At 40.3% G+C, this 17,483-nt stretch overlaps 2 protein-coding genes across 2 annotated transcripts; one reads left to right on the forward strand and one right to left on the reverse strand.

The window, feature by feature from the left end:
- The first annotated feature begins 1,703 nt into the window (after positions 1 to 1,703).
- Positions 1,704 to 4,634, forward strand: LOC136811549 (uncharacterized). Its single transcript, XM_067068171.1, has one exon. The coding sequence runs from the start codon at positions 1,737 to 1,739 to the stop codon at positions 4,632 to 4,634; it is 2,898 nt and encodes a 965-aa protein (XP_066924272.1). The 5' UTR covers positions 1,704 to 1,736.
- Positions 4,635 to 6,433: 1,799 nt separating this feature from the next.
- On the reverse strand, positions 6,434 to 9,364 carry LOC136811550 (uncharacterized). Its single transcript, XM_067068172.1, has 3 exons — positions 7,568 to 9,364; positions 6,938 to 7,380; positions 6,434 to 6,851 (listed from the first exon to the last, which is right to left on the reverse strand). The coding sequence occupies exons 1-3, from the start codon at positions 9,362 to 9,364 to the stop codon at positions 6,434 to 6,436; spliced, it is 2,658 nt and encodes an 885-aa protein (XP_066924273.1).
- Positions 9,365 to 17,483: the final 8,119 nt, after the last annotated feature.

Genomic DNA, 17,483 nt, shown 5'->3' on the forward strand with positions numbered 1-17,483 from the left:
CAAGTTGTTGGAGCAGTTGACGGTATTTTCTATCTGTTTCTGACAGTTTTCTAACACTTTCTAACTGACTGAATGATCGCCACTGGTGGGATTTGAACTCACTAAGCAAAGTTCCGATGTTTAGAAACCCAATGCCTTATCCACTGCGCCATGGATTCATGCCAAGGAAAGTGTTTCTGACGGCTATTTATATTGTACAAACTACAGACCATTAAGAGAAAATCACAAAAGAGTGCTTGTTTCGAGCTCCAATCCTAACCCTACTGATAATAACACAAGAACTAGCCAATCTGATGTGTAACCGCACCCAAACCACACTCATACCCAACCCTACCAGGTTGCCTGCAGGTCCTGACACTATTCCCGCATGCCGGATCCGAAAAATAGATACATATATGTCTTTAGCTTTTATGAATAAGCCTTCACCTTAAAGGAAAGCCTCCTGAAAAAAGGAAAAAAGAAAACAGTTTGACTATATCAAACCTCATAATATCCTCTGCATTACTTACTTTGATGCTTAATATCTTTATCCCTTGTCTTGTATTTTTGATAAAAATAAAATCATGGAACATTCAATGTTTTCAAAAGGTTTCAAAAGTTGTCAGTCTCTAAATAAAGGAAGGGGCTTTGCAGACTCGTCATCCCTGTGTGAACTTTTCTCTTGTTCAAATTCAAGGCTCAAATTCCCTTTTAAAATCTATTAATCATGGTGTTCCTCAGGGTTCAGTCTTGGGTCCTCTGCTGTTCTTGTTGTATATAAACGATCTTCACCGCTGTATAAGAACCTCTGAAACATATCATTTTGCTGATGATACTAATTTACTAAATTTTTCAAAAACTGTATGGAGTCTTTGTGGGAGGGTTAATGCTGATCTCAGAGTTTTAGTCAGCTGGCTTAATGCCAACAAAATTTCTTTGAATGCTAGCAAAACTGAGTTTGTTATTTTTCGTTCCCCTTGGAGACAGATGGACTGTATTCCAAGAATTAAGCTTTGCGGGAAAAATTCTATCACCAAGTAAGAGTGTGAAGTATTTGGGTGTTCACCTTGACAATCATCTAAACTGGAAGGTTCATACTTCTTTCGTTGCTGCTACATTGAGAAGGGCAAATGGGGCAATATCCAAACTTCGTCACTATGTTCCAATTCACATCCTTATAAACATTTATCATGCAATTTTTGCTTCTCATGTTCGCTATGCTAGTCAACTCTGGGGACTGTGTGACAATACTGTCACACATAGGATTCTTACTCTTCAAANGACTAAGACTCATGACCTTTAGTGAGCCAAGAACTTCTGCCACTCCCCTGTTTGCTGAGCTTAAATTACTCAAAATCTTTGATCAGGTGAAAGTAATGAATATCTTATTTATTCAAAAATACCTCCAGGGTAATCTTCCATCTGATGTCCTATCAACACTTAATTTTGATGAAATTGATCACAAAACTGGCACCAGGGGCAAAGCTATTAAACTACTAAAACTTTCAACAGTCAAAACCACAAATTTTGGACTTAACTCTTTCTCTCGTCTTTCGTCAAAACAATGGCATGAGTTACTAATAAATCATCCTGACTAGAGGAGAATGAACTCTTCGGAAGTTATATTTTATGTTTTATCTTTTGTTATCGTTTAGATTCTAACATTGCAAGAATTATAAATAAACTAAAAGCAAATGGTTGAGACCTATCTATGTTAGAATCATTCACTTGAAGAATTTTTTATCAACTTCACAACAATGCCAGCTGTCCAATGCCCAATTGATGGCTGTCCATACAGCACTCCAGACCTGGAAGCTGCAATCGTTGCTGCTCTGATTACTGCACATGCAACCACCCATTCAGCCTCCTCTACAGGAGCACTCAAGGTGGAACGAGTTAAACGACCAACGATTACCTCTGCTGGCACAACATCCGATTGGCAATACTTCAAGACACGTTGGGACGAATATGTCGCCGCTACTAAAGTCACTGGCAAGGACCGTGTTCTTCAGCTACTCGAGTGCTGCGACGAGACACTCAGAAGAGACCTTACTCGATCAACAACAGGGCTCTCAGACAAGACCGAGCAAGACGTATTGAAGGCTATCAAATCCCTCGCTGTTCGAGACGAAAATGTTATGATTTCACGTGTAGCTCTGAATGATATGAGACAAGACAGGGAAGAGACAGTACGTTCTTTCTGTGCCCGACTACGGGGCCAAGCCAGTGTCTGTCAGTACAGCATCCAATGCCCTAACTGTCAACATGATGTCGACTATACTGAAGCAATATTGAGAGATGCTCTCTGCAGAGGCGTAGAGGACACTGAAATTCAATTAAGCTTGTTGGGGCATACCAACCAAGACATGACACTAAATGAGGTTATCCATTTTGTGGAAGCCAAAGAAGCCGGTAAACGTTCCGCAAACAAACTTTTGGAGAACCAAGCCACTGGTAATGCCATACGTAGTAGCTACCAGAAAAGTCGTTCCACCCTTCCAAAGCAACCTGACCAAGAAAACCGTCTTTGTTCCTACTGTGGCAAGAAAGGACATGGTGTCAAATCAACTGCACAAAGGCGCAAGAATGCCTGTCCCGCCTATAACCACCAATGCGGTCATTGTAACCGTCTCCATCATTTTGAGGATGTTTGCCGTAGTAAAGACAAACCCAAGGCACCCAAAGAAGACCTGACTGTGACCAATAATCAAGGTGCCATCTACGACGCGCTATGCTCTGCCACTGTCAATAGCGTCTCCGCTGATCACCACGTCCATGAGAAGTCAACCAATCAATGGCAACAACGTCCATCAAGCCCACAACCATTCGTCAAGCTGTCAATCAGAGTGGAGGATCAGGACTATGTAGACCTTGGGTTCAAGCCTATCATCAACAATCCAGAATCATCAATCAAAGTACCTGCAATGGCTGATACCGGCTGTCAGAGTTGCCTAGCTGGATTCAAGATCGTTCAACAACTCGGTCTGACGAAAAATGACCTCATTCCAGTGAAAATGAAGATGCATGCCGCGAACGACAGACCTATTAGCATCCTTGGTGCCATCATCCTTCGTATCTCTGGCGTCGATCAGAACAACAACATGACCGAGACAAGGCAGATGACCTACATCACAAAAGATTCCAACAACGTCTTCCTAAGCAAATCCGCCTGCATCGACCTTGGCATGATTTCAGAGAACTTTCCCACAGTCGGTGGAGTATCTTCGTCGATCAATCTCATCACAGACAAACACCCTTCATGCAACTGCCCAAAACGAGAACTCCCGCCACCTTTACCTTTAAAGCTCCCTTTCCCTGCAACGCCGGAAAACCGCGAGAAGCTCCAGGATTATTTATTAGACTACTACAAATCAAGTACATTCAACACTTGTGAGCATCAACCTCTTCCGCTCATGAGTGGTCCACCACTGAAGCTCCGTATAGATCCAAATGCTGACCCAGTCGCTCATCACTCACCGATACCAGTACCAGTACATTGGCAGGAAAAAGTGAAAGCTGACCTTGACCGAGATGTCCGTCTTGGAGTCATTGAGCCTGTTCCAGTTGGAGATCCAATCACGTGGTGCCACAGAATGGTTGTTTGCTCGAAGAAGAATGGGGAACCACGCAGAACGGTCGACCTTCAACCTGTAAATGCTCATGCTACTCGAGAGACCCACCACACTCAATCCCCTTTCCACCAGGTTCGCACCATCCCTGAAGGAGTTAAGAAGACAGTATCTGATGCTTGGAACGGGTATCATAGTGTCCCTCTTCAACCAGAGGACAGACATTTCACAACCTTTATTACACCTTGGGGTCGTTATCGTTACTGTACGGCACCACAAGGTTATGTTTCATCCGGCGATGCCTACACCCGACGCTTTGACGAGATAGCTGCAGACTTCCCCAACAAGATCAAAGTTATCGACGACGCTTTATTGTGGGATGATTCACTAGAAAGAAGTTTCTTCCAGGCTGCTCGATGGCTCGACCTATGCGGAAAGAATGGCATCATCCAAAACCCAAGCAAATTCATCCTCGGAGCAGACACCGTCGAATTCTCAGGCTTCAAAATCACTCCAACTGAAGTCCAACCCAGCGATGGCATCCTACGTGCAATTAGGGAATTCCCAACCCCAAAAAACATCACAGACATTCGCTCCTGGTTCGGGCTGGTAAACCAGGTCGCATACACGTTCAGTATGGCATCACACATGCAACCGTTTCGAGATCTCCTCAAGCCAAAGTCATCATTTTATTGGGACGATTCTTTACAGCAACTCTTTGAAGAATCAAAACAGACAATCGTCGACGAGATAAAGAATGGTGTCCGCATCTTTGACAAATCGAAACCTACGTGTCTTGCAACTGATTGGTCCAAACTTGGAATCGGCTGCTGGCTCTTCCAGAAACACTGTTCTTGTGATGGTGTCAAGCCCTTTTGCTGCCCAACAGGATGGAAAGTCGTGTTGGTTGGAAGCCGCTTCACATCACCTGCAGAATCCAACTATGCGCCTATCGAAGGAGAAGCCCTTGCTGTTACCTATGGTCTGGACAAGGCAAAGCATTTCGCTCTTGGTTGCGATGATCTCACGATAGCAGTCGACCACAAGCCACTNGGTCGAATTGAAGTTTGGCAAGATAATATGTGAGTTGACAAAGCAACGATTTGTAACTTTTACTGATTCTTGAGCGTAGCGTTCAAACTGAAATACAAAATTGAATGACTAATAAATAAACTGAAAATATGACAATGCGTGAAAATGACTAAGTATGAAAAATTGACTAAGTATTGAGTTCATATTGATTGATTAAGCAAAAAGTAATTGAAAAAATAAGGCTTGATTGAATAATTGAAATTGAAAAAGTTTGAGTAACTAAAAACTAAAAAATGAAAAAATCCAAGATGGCCGCCAGGACCATGTGCTGACCTAAACCTAAAGTGACTTGAGGCAAAGACACACCTGGATGAAAACAAAAGGAATGAGAAGCAAAAGCAAACAAGAAAGCTTACCAGCTGCCATATGGAATCTTGCTGAGAGTGAGTGAATCAAATATGGCTATACTGAGCTGAGTGAACATTCAAAAGAATTCTTTGACATGTAAATCAAATTTAATGTTTGAGTAGTGACATCCTGACTTGACCAATGTCAGATGTCAACTGACTATGCTCAAAAAGTGGGTGGTCAAAAAAGTGGGCATGACTGTGGTCTGGTGTGAAAAGTCACCAAATGTGCACCAAAAAGTGATGATGTCATCATGTCAAAATCAAAACAAATATGCTAACCTAAAAATGTAAACAAAGCTACCAAACCTACGAAATATGAAAATTATAATATAAAATGAAATTTCTGAGAAAATATATGAATTTATCTTACACTCCCCCCATGGAATGAAAATAACTGAAAAAATTTTTTTTTTTTTTTTTTGAAAAAATTTTAGTTTTGAATTTCATTAATAAAGTTCATTTCATTGGATCTATTGATCACAATCAAAGTTCTAATTGAGCGTTTCGTTTCACGAAATACCTTTTCATTTGAGTTTTTGTACTTAACAATTACACGTCTAACAATACCATCATTCGACATTTCCAATTCTGAAACCATACCATACTGATAAGTCGAACAAAGAACAGAATCGTTCTTTAAGAACAAAACAATATCTCCAACGTTGAGAGCGTCATCCGTTCGAAACCATTTTTGCTGATTAATCAGTTTGGGCACGTGCGAAAGTAACCAGTTCTCGAACCATGACTGAAAGATTTTACGATTGTCGTCAATGATTTTGCTTGGATTTGACTCGATTAGTAGTGGCTCAGTAGGGCTCCTTGCGTTGTTTCTACCAAGTTTGAGACGGTTTGGAGTGATGATGTCAAGGTTTTCAAGATCTGAGGTTGTGCTGCCAATGACAATTGGCATGTCGTTGATGCTATTGCTGATTGATGCAGCAACTGTCTCCCATTGCATAATTGACAGCTTGCTCTTGACGAATATCTTTTCGAGTGACAACTTGATCTCCTTGATTTTTCTTTCCACTCTTCCGTGCTCGTTGTGTCCACCAACCGGGCAAACCTTGAAGTCAACAGACTGATTGGTGTGAAGCTGATACTTGGCATCATGGAAGTCGAACTTCATGTTTTCGCAGCCACATATCAATTGACTACCAGCATCAATAAGAAGCGTTTTGGGATATCCAACGTCGCATGAGAAGCGAATGAACGATTGGACGAATGATTGGGTGCTGTAATCTTCCATGATTTTGATACTCGTTGTTGTAGTTGTGGAGCAGCAGAATACCAGAAACCAAATTTTGATGGTGGTTCTTTTATGGTGATGCGAGTAACAATCGAAGGGTCCACATAAATCCACTTGTGTGGTGTAGAAGGGTGGTGCAATGTTGAGAACGTGTTTTGAAACAGGTCCTATGACAACGTCAAGCGTCTTTTTGAGAATTAACGACAACGTTGACATAACTTTCTGATAAGTTTGACAATTGATCGTCCTTCGAGGATGTATGCTTCTTTATTGACGTATCGAAGTGATGTTTCGACACCAGAATGATTTGCGGAAGGATGATTCCAATGAACCTCATTGATGATGGCGATTCCAACTGGTGAAAACTTTTCCAACATTGGAACGACAAATGATGTTGAAGTGAGATCCTTGATGCTTTGATTGAATCGACCAACGATGGTGGTGTCATTCATGTTGAGTACTCGTTCTGTATGGTAGATGATACCATCCTTTTCGTGGGAGATATCTTGAAACTTTTTTGAACTGGTGAAGTGTTTCAATTCTTCTGTTGATTTTTTGAAGAAGTAAAGCTTGGCTTGTCTGATCTCTTCTTCTGTTGGTAGAACGTCCTTCAGACTTGAGTTGGAGTGAAATTTTATGAATCCTTTGTGAGACAATCTGAGTTGATGTATGAATTTGATCATCAGTGCTAGAATACGTACGACTTTGTTGAAACGATACTTGTTTGGATTGATGATGTAATTGCTGAATTGTAGCCTGATTTGAACCTCTTCGGCAATCTTTGATGAAGAAGTAGGTGATAAACGACGTATGAAGTTGCAGTTGAGATGTTGTATGTTTCAAGTTGTGCCTCCTTCTCTTCAGCTGCTGTCATCTTGATTTCTGATACAGTTTTGATTGGCATTTTGTCCAGCTCTAGCGAGAGGAAAGCTGATCCATTAAACCATTCTGATTTGTTGTTGATCTCATTGATTGAAGTGCCTCGTCTTGTGCCGATATCTGCAAGCATATCTTCACCTTTGATGTGGTACCAATCATTTCGGTTGGTGAATCTGAGGATCTCAATGACACGGCTACGAACATATTGCTTCAGTGATTTGGTTTCATTGCTGATCCAGTAGAGTGTGATTTGACTGTCAGTCAGCTTTGTTGATGATTGGTGCCATTTTTTGAAGGATCTTCTAACAATTTCACTTGTGTGTGCATTGAGTAGGGCTGCAAGCAGTTCAGCACGTGGTTGAGAGTTCCTTCTGGTACCAATTTGGAACGAGAGAAACCAATTGACTTGAGTATGAACCACATCGCCTTTTGAAACGAGCGTAGATAGATACACATATCAAAGATTTGCTAGCATCAGCGAAGTCAACAGTAGTGAGATCGAGGTTTGTTGCATCTTCTGGGACGATGGTTCTGTTGAATCTGAGTGAGTTGAGCTCTTCCATCATCTCAAAGTTACTGATCCAAAGTGGGTGAAGGTCGTCTGGGATTTGATCATCCCAATCCAGCTTTCTTGTGACGAGTTGGTGTAAGTCAAGCTTCAGTGATGCAGTGATCGGACAGAGTAATCCGAGTAGATCAAAGATTTCACCGGTGCGTGATACACAATGCCTTCGGGTGAGCTTGTCTGGAATCTGATTGAGACGTAATGTTGATTTCTTACCCCTCTTCTTGGCTGAGAAATTCATTGGAGGAATATGGATGGATAGCTGATCTTCCTTGGGCCACCATTTCATACCAGCCACAAAGACTGAGCTGCCATCGTCACTCATTGATGTTGGTGGGTCTTCACCTGAAATGACAACTCCTTTGAGCATGAATCCTCCTCCGTTGCTGATTGTTTCCAATTCCTGTGTACGCTGAATGGCGAGTTTCTTGGACGACTCACCGCTGACACAATCATCCACATACATATCATTGTGGACAATTTCAGCAGCTTCTGGAAACTGGTTGGATGATAATTTTGCGACTTCTCGGAGTGCATATTCCGCTTGGTTGCCGCTTGATCGTACTCCATATATTAAGGTCTTGATTACCTTTTGTTTTGGACGTTCGTCAAAAGATAAATTTTCTTGCCATAAGTAGCGTTGATATTGCCAGTGGCTAACATCCAATCGAATCGTGTTATACATTTTGCGAACATCTGTTGTGAATGCGGAAGCATGGATCCTCCAGCGAAGAGCAATGTCTTGTAATCGGTTCAAACTGTTGATGCCCTTTGCTAAGATGTCATTCAGTGAATTGCCAGTTGGAGTTGGACTTGATGCGTCAAACACAACTCGACAAGGAGTGCTGACAGAGTTTGGTTTCCATACTGCTCTCCAAGGTATAAAGTGATGAAGTTGATTTGACAATGATTGTTGGACTGATTCTGGGAGATTTTCGACATAATCTACATACCCAAGGTCTTGCATCTTCTTTTCGGATAGGATGATGTCTTGTTTGTCGGTTAAGTTTTCTGCCTTGTTTAGCTTTCGAAGTTGTTGATAGTAAATTTTGAGCGCTTTGTCTTCGTTTGACGATAGCTTGATTGATGGCTCATGGATGAACGGCAGTTTGGCGGTAACAACTTTTGATTCTGTATTGATAGTGATGGATTTCTTGATAAGATCTTGCTCCACTTCCTCTTTGATGCTGATGTCTTCGATATGGCTCTTACATGCCTTGCAATCACGACACGTGACACATCTGTAAGTAATTTCTGATCCAACGTTCTCTGAAGCTTCAAAGTTCTTCATTGAGTTGATATGGAAGCATGACGTATCAAAGGCGACCAATGATTGGTAACTGAGATTTGATTTGAATGTCGAGGTGTTGAATTGCCCAAAATGTTGTTTGTGACTTTCAGCAAATGACTGATGTGGTCCCCCAATGATGCCGAGACTACCGTCAGCACCCTTGAAGACGGATTCAAAGATTGATAGACCATTTGCCAGTCTGAAGATGATGTGTGGGTGAAATTTAAAATACTCCATACCTATCATCATGTCAACATCACCTCCAACTGATTTTGGAAGTCTGGGTAGGTATGATGGATTTTCATGGAATGCTTGACGAATTGTTGATTCCGCTTCGCCAAGTTGATACGTAGGGAACGTTTGTGTCAGTTTGTCGAGACAAACTCCTGTCATTGTTGCGAGCTGACCATTTGCAAGTGGGATGTTGACTGTGTAGACGCCATGGTTTGACGATGTTGTTGCTCCTCCGATACCACTGATCTGAAAGCTTCCATCACCAACCTTGGTTGCATGTGTCCAAGTCTTTCGACAGCATCTTTCGTGATTACAAAATCGCTGCAGCCATTGTCGAAGAAGATGGTAAAGGTTTGATTGTTGACAGTGATTTGTTGAAGTAGATAAATACCAACCACGCTTGGCTGCTCGGCGCCATTGGCTGTGAAGAATGATAGTTGAATGTCACGTGAGAAGCTTTGTAGTGAAGGATTCCGGTTAATGAATCTGGATTTGAACTTGTTGAGAAGCTCTTCGTTTTCTTGTGTTGCTTTGTGCTCCTCACATACAAGCACATGGTGTTTCACGGTATATTGCTGATGAGATGGATGTTTGCATATGAAGTCATGTTGGCATTGACCGTTCTTATGCTTCAAGTCTTGACGTTTTGCCCCTGGTAGGAGGCATTGGTGACAAAGTCCTTTCTTCCAAAGTGTTGATAACCGTTCAGCTGGAGTTTTGTCTGTGAAATCTTTACAAGCAAAGTATTGGATCACCATGGAACCTCCTGGCCCCTTGGTTGGCACGTGTTGGTCTTTACAATCGCCATCACAGAAGTAGCATTTTGATTGAGATGATCCAGTTGATGGTCCAGTTGATGGTCCAGCTGATGGTGGAGGATTTGGTGATGGTGTGTGATATCCTCCACTCCCTCGTGGAAGAGATGGTTTCTTTGGTGGCTTGTCCTCTTGAAGATTGACCAATGCGCGTTGCTGTTGGACTTTGACCTCCTTTTCAAGGAAGTCGATGAGATGACTCCATTGTTGTTTTTCATTCAGGTCGAGGTCGCAGACTGAGGAAAACCATCGTGTGCATCTTGCGTCACCGAGTAGAGCGTAGATGTTGTTCAAGCCATCACCAAAATAGAGGTTGTTTTCTATATCGTGAGTCTTGGCCAAGCTGACCAAGTCCTTGATGGTGTTGATAAGTTGAGTGATGAACGACATAATCTTTGTTGGATCCTTAGATTTGGAGACAGAGTCGAGGCTTTTAAGTTCCTTGAGTTTCTTGGTGAGTAGAACCTTTGTGTTGCCGTACGCGTGAATGAGTCGTTTCCAAATTAAGTTGATGTCTGTCATACCCTTGACCAGCGACAGTGCAGGTTCAGATAGGTAATTGTTGATAAGAAGATCTGCAAGTAGAAGTTTTGGAGTGTTGCGCAAGTTGATCTTCTCAAAGTCTGATCTGAAGCTGTAAATGTCTGTGTTGGAATCGTAACCAGAGAATTTTTGCAAGTCGATTCCGAGTTTGGCTTCGTCGAAAGATTTGAATTTCATTACTTCTCTCGATTCGATTGCTGATTTGATTTTTGAAGCTATTGAAGACTTCTGGCTTTTACACTCTTGTAAGATACACCAATATTTGCAATTAATTTTGAAAGTTCGATGTTCATAACAGGAAATTTAATGAGTCTCTCATACCTGTCAGCAATGGTGGATAACTTTTTGTCGAAGATCGGTAATTCAGTTTTACATTGCAAAGTTCTGAGTCATCAAATTTGGTGATGTCAATATCAAGAGACAATTTTAGTTCACTAATATGATCTACAATATCATTTGCGGAGAACATCATTGCTTCTAGTTCGTTTTTAAAATTGGTTGATTCAACAACAGTGTTTGAGAGTGTGGCGTTGGCCTCGTCGATGTGACTTTTCGCTGCTACAATGAAGTCTTTGATGAGATCGAATACATTTTGGATACTCGGCTGAATTGATTTATACTCGTCGGGAGCTAATTTCGAGAAAGTTTTGACATTCGCACGGAGTCCCTTTCGTAGCTCTTTCAGTTCAGTAAGGATACTTTCAGTGTCTTTGATTGAAGCATTATGGATTGAGTGTTCATCAATTAAGTCTGTTACCTCATCCAAACAAAGTTCAATATCAGATTGTAGTATGTATACTTGATTGAGTTGAAGTTTGATGTCTCTCATGGCAGACGGTGGTGTCTCGGTCAACGGTTTAATCCGTCTAGATGGAGTTGATGGGTCCGCTGCCGGTGGTTGTTCCTTAGGGAGGTCTTTTGTCTCATCAGGAGTTGCAGACGCTTGAGACGCAGAATCAGGAGATTCATCCTCTTGAGATGCGTTTAAATCGGTTGTAGTAAGTAATTGTTGGTCGGTTTCGACTGAATGAGGTGTAGATAACCTATCTCTGTCTGGAGGTTGCTCCATCTTGATAGTTTGGTCTGATGTACTTTGTGACTGACTGGACATGTTATCATCAAGTGGTGGTGGTACCTTTCGACCGTCTGATCCGTAAATCGCAAAGTCGAATCGCTGGATATTGCGTCTTGGGCGGTCTGTCATGGAACGTCAGTGATACATGCGGTGAACAGAAGTCGGTTTGAATATGATATCTGTTTGAATGTGGTCGAATTGAAGTTTGGCAAGATAATATGTGAGTTGACAAAGCAACGATTTGTAACTTTTACTGATTCTTGAGCGTAGCGTTCAAACTGAAATACAAAATTGAATGACTAATAAATAAACTGAAAATATGACAATGCGTGAAAATGACTAAGTATGAAAAATTGACTAAGTATTGAGCTCATATTGATTGATTAAGCAAAAAGTAATTGAAAAAATAAGGTTTGATTGAATAATTGAAATTGAAAAAGTTTGAGTAACTAAAAACTAAAAAATGAAAAAATCCAAGATGGCCGCCAGGACCATGTGCTGACCTAAACCTAAAGTGACTTGAGGCAAAGACACACCTGGATGAAAACAAAAGGAATGAGAAGCAAAAGCAAACAAGAAAGCTTACCAGCTGCCATATGGAATCTTGCTGAGAGTGATTGAATCAAATATGGCTATACTGATAGCTGAGTGAACATTCAAAAGAATTCTTTGACATGTAAATCAAATTTAATGTTTGAGTAGTGACATCCTGACTTGACCAATGTCAGATGTCAACTGACTATGCTCAAAAAGTGGGTGGTCAAAAAAGTGAGGCATGACTGTGGTCTGGTGTGAAAAGTCACCAAATGTGCACCAAAAAGTGATGATGTCATCATGTCAAAATCAAAACAAATATGCTAACCTAAAAATGTAAACAAAGCTACCAAACCTACGAAATATGAAAATTATAATATAAAATGAAATTTCTGAGAAAATATATTGAATTTATCTTAGAAAAACAACTCCTTTCAAAAACTGAACTTATAGTTATTCAAACAATGATTTGTACTGCTTTAAGAGATTGCCTCGAAATAAATAAATGAAATAAATATGATGTTCAATCAAACCTGTTATCGTTCTTTTTCTCTTCTTAATTTCCATAAGGATGGCTTCATAATATTGGTCGGTGTGGGGATATAAAAAGTTGTAGTGGCGCAGTTCAACCAAATTTTCTGAATGTAGCTCCTCGCCGGTAACTAAGCATTTTGGCTTCAGCCTTGAAAAGGGTAGTGTCTGCTGCATCCTTTTACCATTACTCTCCTCGATGGTGTACAAAATTTTGAGCAATGGCCCAGTGTCCTCTCCTAAAAGAATTAATCTATTATTTAGTGCTGACCATGTTAAAGGAAAAATCTGTGCCTTTTCGCGAAGACCAGATTTAACAAATCTATTTCACCGGATCAAAAGTCGAAAGCTCTTCAGTAGATATGAGCGATTTAAAATTACAATCATCTTACCGATATTGTCAGCGAGTTTGGCTGAGGGTTTCCTTTCTCTTTGTGTACGAACCATGATGAATTTTATTCACAACTTTAACAAAGTAATTGACCAAGAATAGCAAAAAAACTTGACCAGTTGCGTCCGATTTCAAAAAAAAAGATGGGTGACTTTAAATTTTAAAAAACATTTTCGAACGTCAATTTATTCGAAATTCGAAATATTGATTCGAACGTCAAACATTCGAATTATTTGATTGACAAGACAGCTCAGGCGCCATTTTTCGTTTCAGTAATGGCGTCTGGTCAGGCCGGTAGGTCGCGTTCCACATATTACAGGAAAAGGGAATTATTCTTAACTGACACTAATGAAGTCTTTCATGACTGCATTGATGTAACAGACGTCGATTATGTTCACGTAGATCCTGTTCAAGATCACTCGAATGATTTTGAGCTCCAGAGTGATGTAGAGATGGTAGACGAATGCAGTACGTCAGCGTCAGTCGAAGAAGAATCATACAATGATGACGATGCATCAACCCGGGGGGGGGCACTCAAGGTAAATGACCTACCAGACGTTCGGCCCTTAAGGGTAGGTTTTTCATAGTTCAGCTAGTGCACTGTAAGGGTATGAAATTACAAGACTGCACTGAACTGCACTGTAAGGGTAGGAAATTTTGGTAAAAGGCCAATTTTTTGGTAAAATTATCACAAAATTGAGGAAAAATTCCACATTTTCTTGGAAAATTGCAAAAATTTTCGCCCTTACGGGCGAGAAATTTGGAAAAAGTGCACTGTAAGGGTATGATTTTTCATGGAAATTCACTGCACTGTAAGGGTCCGATTTTAGAAGCCAAATTTTGGGCCGAACGTATGGTCGATTTCAGATCGAGTTCCCCCCCCCCCCGGGTGCGTCAAATCTACCAGATTTGGGTGATGTTTTTGAATGTAAGTGTTTTAGATTTGCAGTTTGGGACCACCAAAATAGTACGTACGAACTGGAGGGGAGAAGGGTGCTTGACAGAAGTGATTCTTCCAGGGCTCGAGCATTGTTGGGAACTGACTGGTTGTATTATTATTATTATGTTGTATATGGGTGGACCTTTAGCTCGACCCTAAAGCCCAACGACGCGTATTTTGCATTTTTATCGTAACCCCCCAGTGAAAGTCGGTGTTCTTTTAGCCGGGATGTGCCTAAAATTGTAGCCTGGAAAAATACATTTCTTCAATGTTCTGATTCCCTGATTTCCAGAGGGTAAATAATAAAAGAAACGAGCAAGGAGCAAGGAGGTGTCGGCCTGAGAGTTGTATTATTACATTGTTGGCATTGTGTTTTATACATAATGTATTTGCTTTTAATGTACACATCATATTGCCTTTTTAGCTTATGTAACAAGCCATTATGATAATACAAATGTGGAAGATCTGGTGGAAGTTTTCAAGTTACAAGATGAGTTTGCAAGCATTCCTGAATTTTTGGACGAAAATGATGACACTGATTCTATTTACTTTGACTGTGATAAATTTGGTGAGATTACAATGTTTTGATACATATTATAACTATAATTTGTTGTGAAATTTTACAAGATGTAAGGAGAGTACATGCATTTTTCTTTTATAAGCATAATAATTAAGAAGCACATTAAGGCTCAGATTTGCAGATTTCGTAAGGTAAGGCCAAGATCACAAATGTGTTTTGCGTCATTTTCAGTTCCAAAATATGAGTCGGTCAGTTGACATTATGAGAAAATATTCAAATGGAGGAGAGCTAGCCATACATTTTTTCATAACTCAGATGGTCACGTAAAAATCCGTCGTTTTTCCGACTTCCGACTCGAAAGTGTCGGAAATTTATAACTAAAATTATAAGTCGTCGGATGACGCGAACACAAGTTATTTGTGATCTCGGCCTAAACATAACATAAACAATAAGACCTAAGCCGCTAAGTCAGCCTGAAATATTTTTCAAGTCAGTTGTCAATTTTTCTGTCAAAAAGGGTTCGAGGTGGTCTTAGTAAAAAAAGACATTCCAGTTATAGTTCATAACCCCACCTATGGACGACATGGATTTTCCATAACAATTTACCTTTGAAAAACTCCAGGATTTCCGTTACATTCAGGATTTTTTAGGGAAAAATTCTGGATTGTCTGATACCTGGTAAGAAAATAAAGCAAATTTTATGGACTTTCCGATATTGGATGACTGAATGAGGAGGAAAAACCCTGGATTTTTCATATCCTCTTTTATTTTTTTTAGGATTTCCAAGTGAAAAAAAATTCCAAAAATTCCTCTCGTCCACAGGGGGGATGCTCTGAAAGTATACACAAGCCTGACCAAAGGGGGCAGACACTTGCTTGTATTAAAAAAAACATATAGGCTAACCACAGGTCATTATTTCTCAATTAATCGCTTCGCTTGTTTCAAGACAGATGATGGAAACAATTTCTATGTTGCTTTTGGTAATTATTTCGATGTTCAGCCTTTTCAAATCTTTCAGCCATCAAGTAGCTTCTTAAAATGTTTTAAGCCTGGAGAAAGAAAACCATTGGTAAAGATAGTCCGGCGGCGAAAAGGGCTTTTTTGCATCAACCCTTACAAGTACTCTTACAATGCTGACTCAGCAGAAAAGGGCAAAAAACGTTGAAAAACGCTGAGTCAGCAAAATTTCAAACTCAAATATCTCACGATCTAGCCTAGGAAACCCTATAAATGACCCCTCTAATCGATAGTACTCTTCGAGACGCATCTGTTGAAAGTGGAATCTTTCGCTGGAAATTCTCTCAAAAATGCTGACGTCGGATAAAATATTGCATTTTTGAAGACGTATCAGCCAATTCCGGGAGACTAAGTCCGCCAAATGTGATAAATGACCCCATTTTGGAGATCTACTCTTCAAGCTCTATCTGATGGCACAATCAGTTTTAGCTAAATGAGAACTTCACAATTCGACTTTCTAAGGACCCCCAGGCTAAAATGACCCTACCCCCTTCAAGCCCCCATAAAAAATTTTCCCCAGCTTTGCCAGCTTGACAAAAACCGGTTTTGGGGTCCCAAGGGACCATATAATGAGAAAATAAAATAAAAACCCATATTTACTAATTGTAAGAGTGATCCTGGATCGCCGCCGGACTAAGAGAGTCCAACTTCAAAATAAATTAAGTATAATCAGTATTACCGAAATCTCAGAGCAATGTTTGTTTATGTTTGGATATTGATGGTGGATATTCTTATGTTACAAATTTTCCTAACATTTTAGAGTCAGATTAATCATTTTCACATGCTTCACATAAAGTTTAACTTTTATGATATAAGTAGGCACTTCAGTCACGTGACTAAAACCTCTCGCCGCGATTTAGTGGAAGCGCGATTTCAATGTTGAGACGGGGTTTTGGTTTTTTTAGAAAATGTATGCATTTTTAAATTGAAATTTCGCAAGGGTTCCTTCTAGCCTTTAAAAAAACCAATAACTGTATTCAAAGCCTTGATGATTGACTTAGTTTCTCCCGAGTGTGCTAAATTCATAATTTTCTTCAGTAAAATTCTACAGAGCTTTGAAAATCCTTTTTTGTCACAACTTTTTTCCAGTCACATTTAATAAAAAGGCACACCCTGTTTATTACAAAACAGAAAATAAGCTTTCCAAAAACTATAAACACTTTATATTAAATGTATTGCTAACCTTGCGAAAAATCACTTTTATGATTTTCAAATTTCCAACGTTACCCCCGTCTCGAGAATCACTTTCGATTTTGCACGGGTTTTTTGATCCTGCAGACGACCGACCAAGCAGCCAGCAGAGAGCAGAGCAGACACAGAACACATCAACATCAAAATTGTTGAAAATCCTGTTAAAATTCTTTAAAAAGACCATAGAATTGTAAAAGGTGAGTTTGTTAAATGATTTTCTTTCCATCATAAAGCTTTTATAAGAAATGAAAGTGTTACAGAGTCATTTTCTTTCCTGGTAAGTTGCCCTAAGAAAGGCTTCCCTTTTTATGCTTTTTATCAGGCCTTGAATGATGCTGAAACTTTACACTACCCTCTCTGTGACGCTGTGGTATAGTAGTTATTGACCTTGGTTTCTATTTCTATTTGGTTGAGTTGCAGGAGGCTTTAAGGCCTATTTTCGCAACTATCAGACTATAGACGCTTTCAATGAGCGCCCCGTCAGCACCTTGGACTGACTACCCAATTCCCCTCACATGGCATGATGGGTTGACCCGGGCGAAGGTTCATTCACTTGCCAAGTGAACCGCTGCGAGTGGGAATCGAACCTCAGTCGCCTGTGCAGTAACCAAGGTCAATGATCACTATAGACCTTTTTTCAAAGAGGACGTCCTGTTGAATAATTATGTAGTCCAGCCATAAAAACAATGATAGAGCCATGCATAATTACTGTATCATGCAT

Source organism: Clytia hemisphaerica, unplaced genomic scaffold, assembly GCF_902728285.1.
Source record: "Clytia hemisphaerica strain Z4C2 unplaced genomic scaffold, Clytia hemisphaerica genome assembly, whole genome shotgun sequence".
NCBI lineage: Eukaryota > Metazoa > Cnidaria > Hydrozoa > Leptothecata > Clytiidae > Clytia > Clytia hemisphaerica.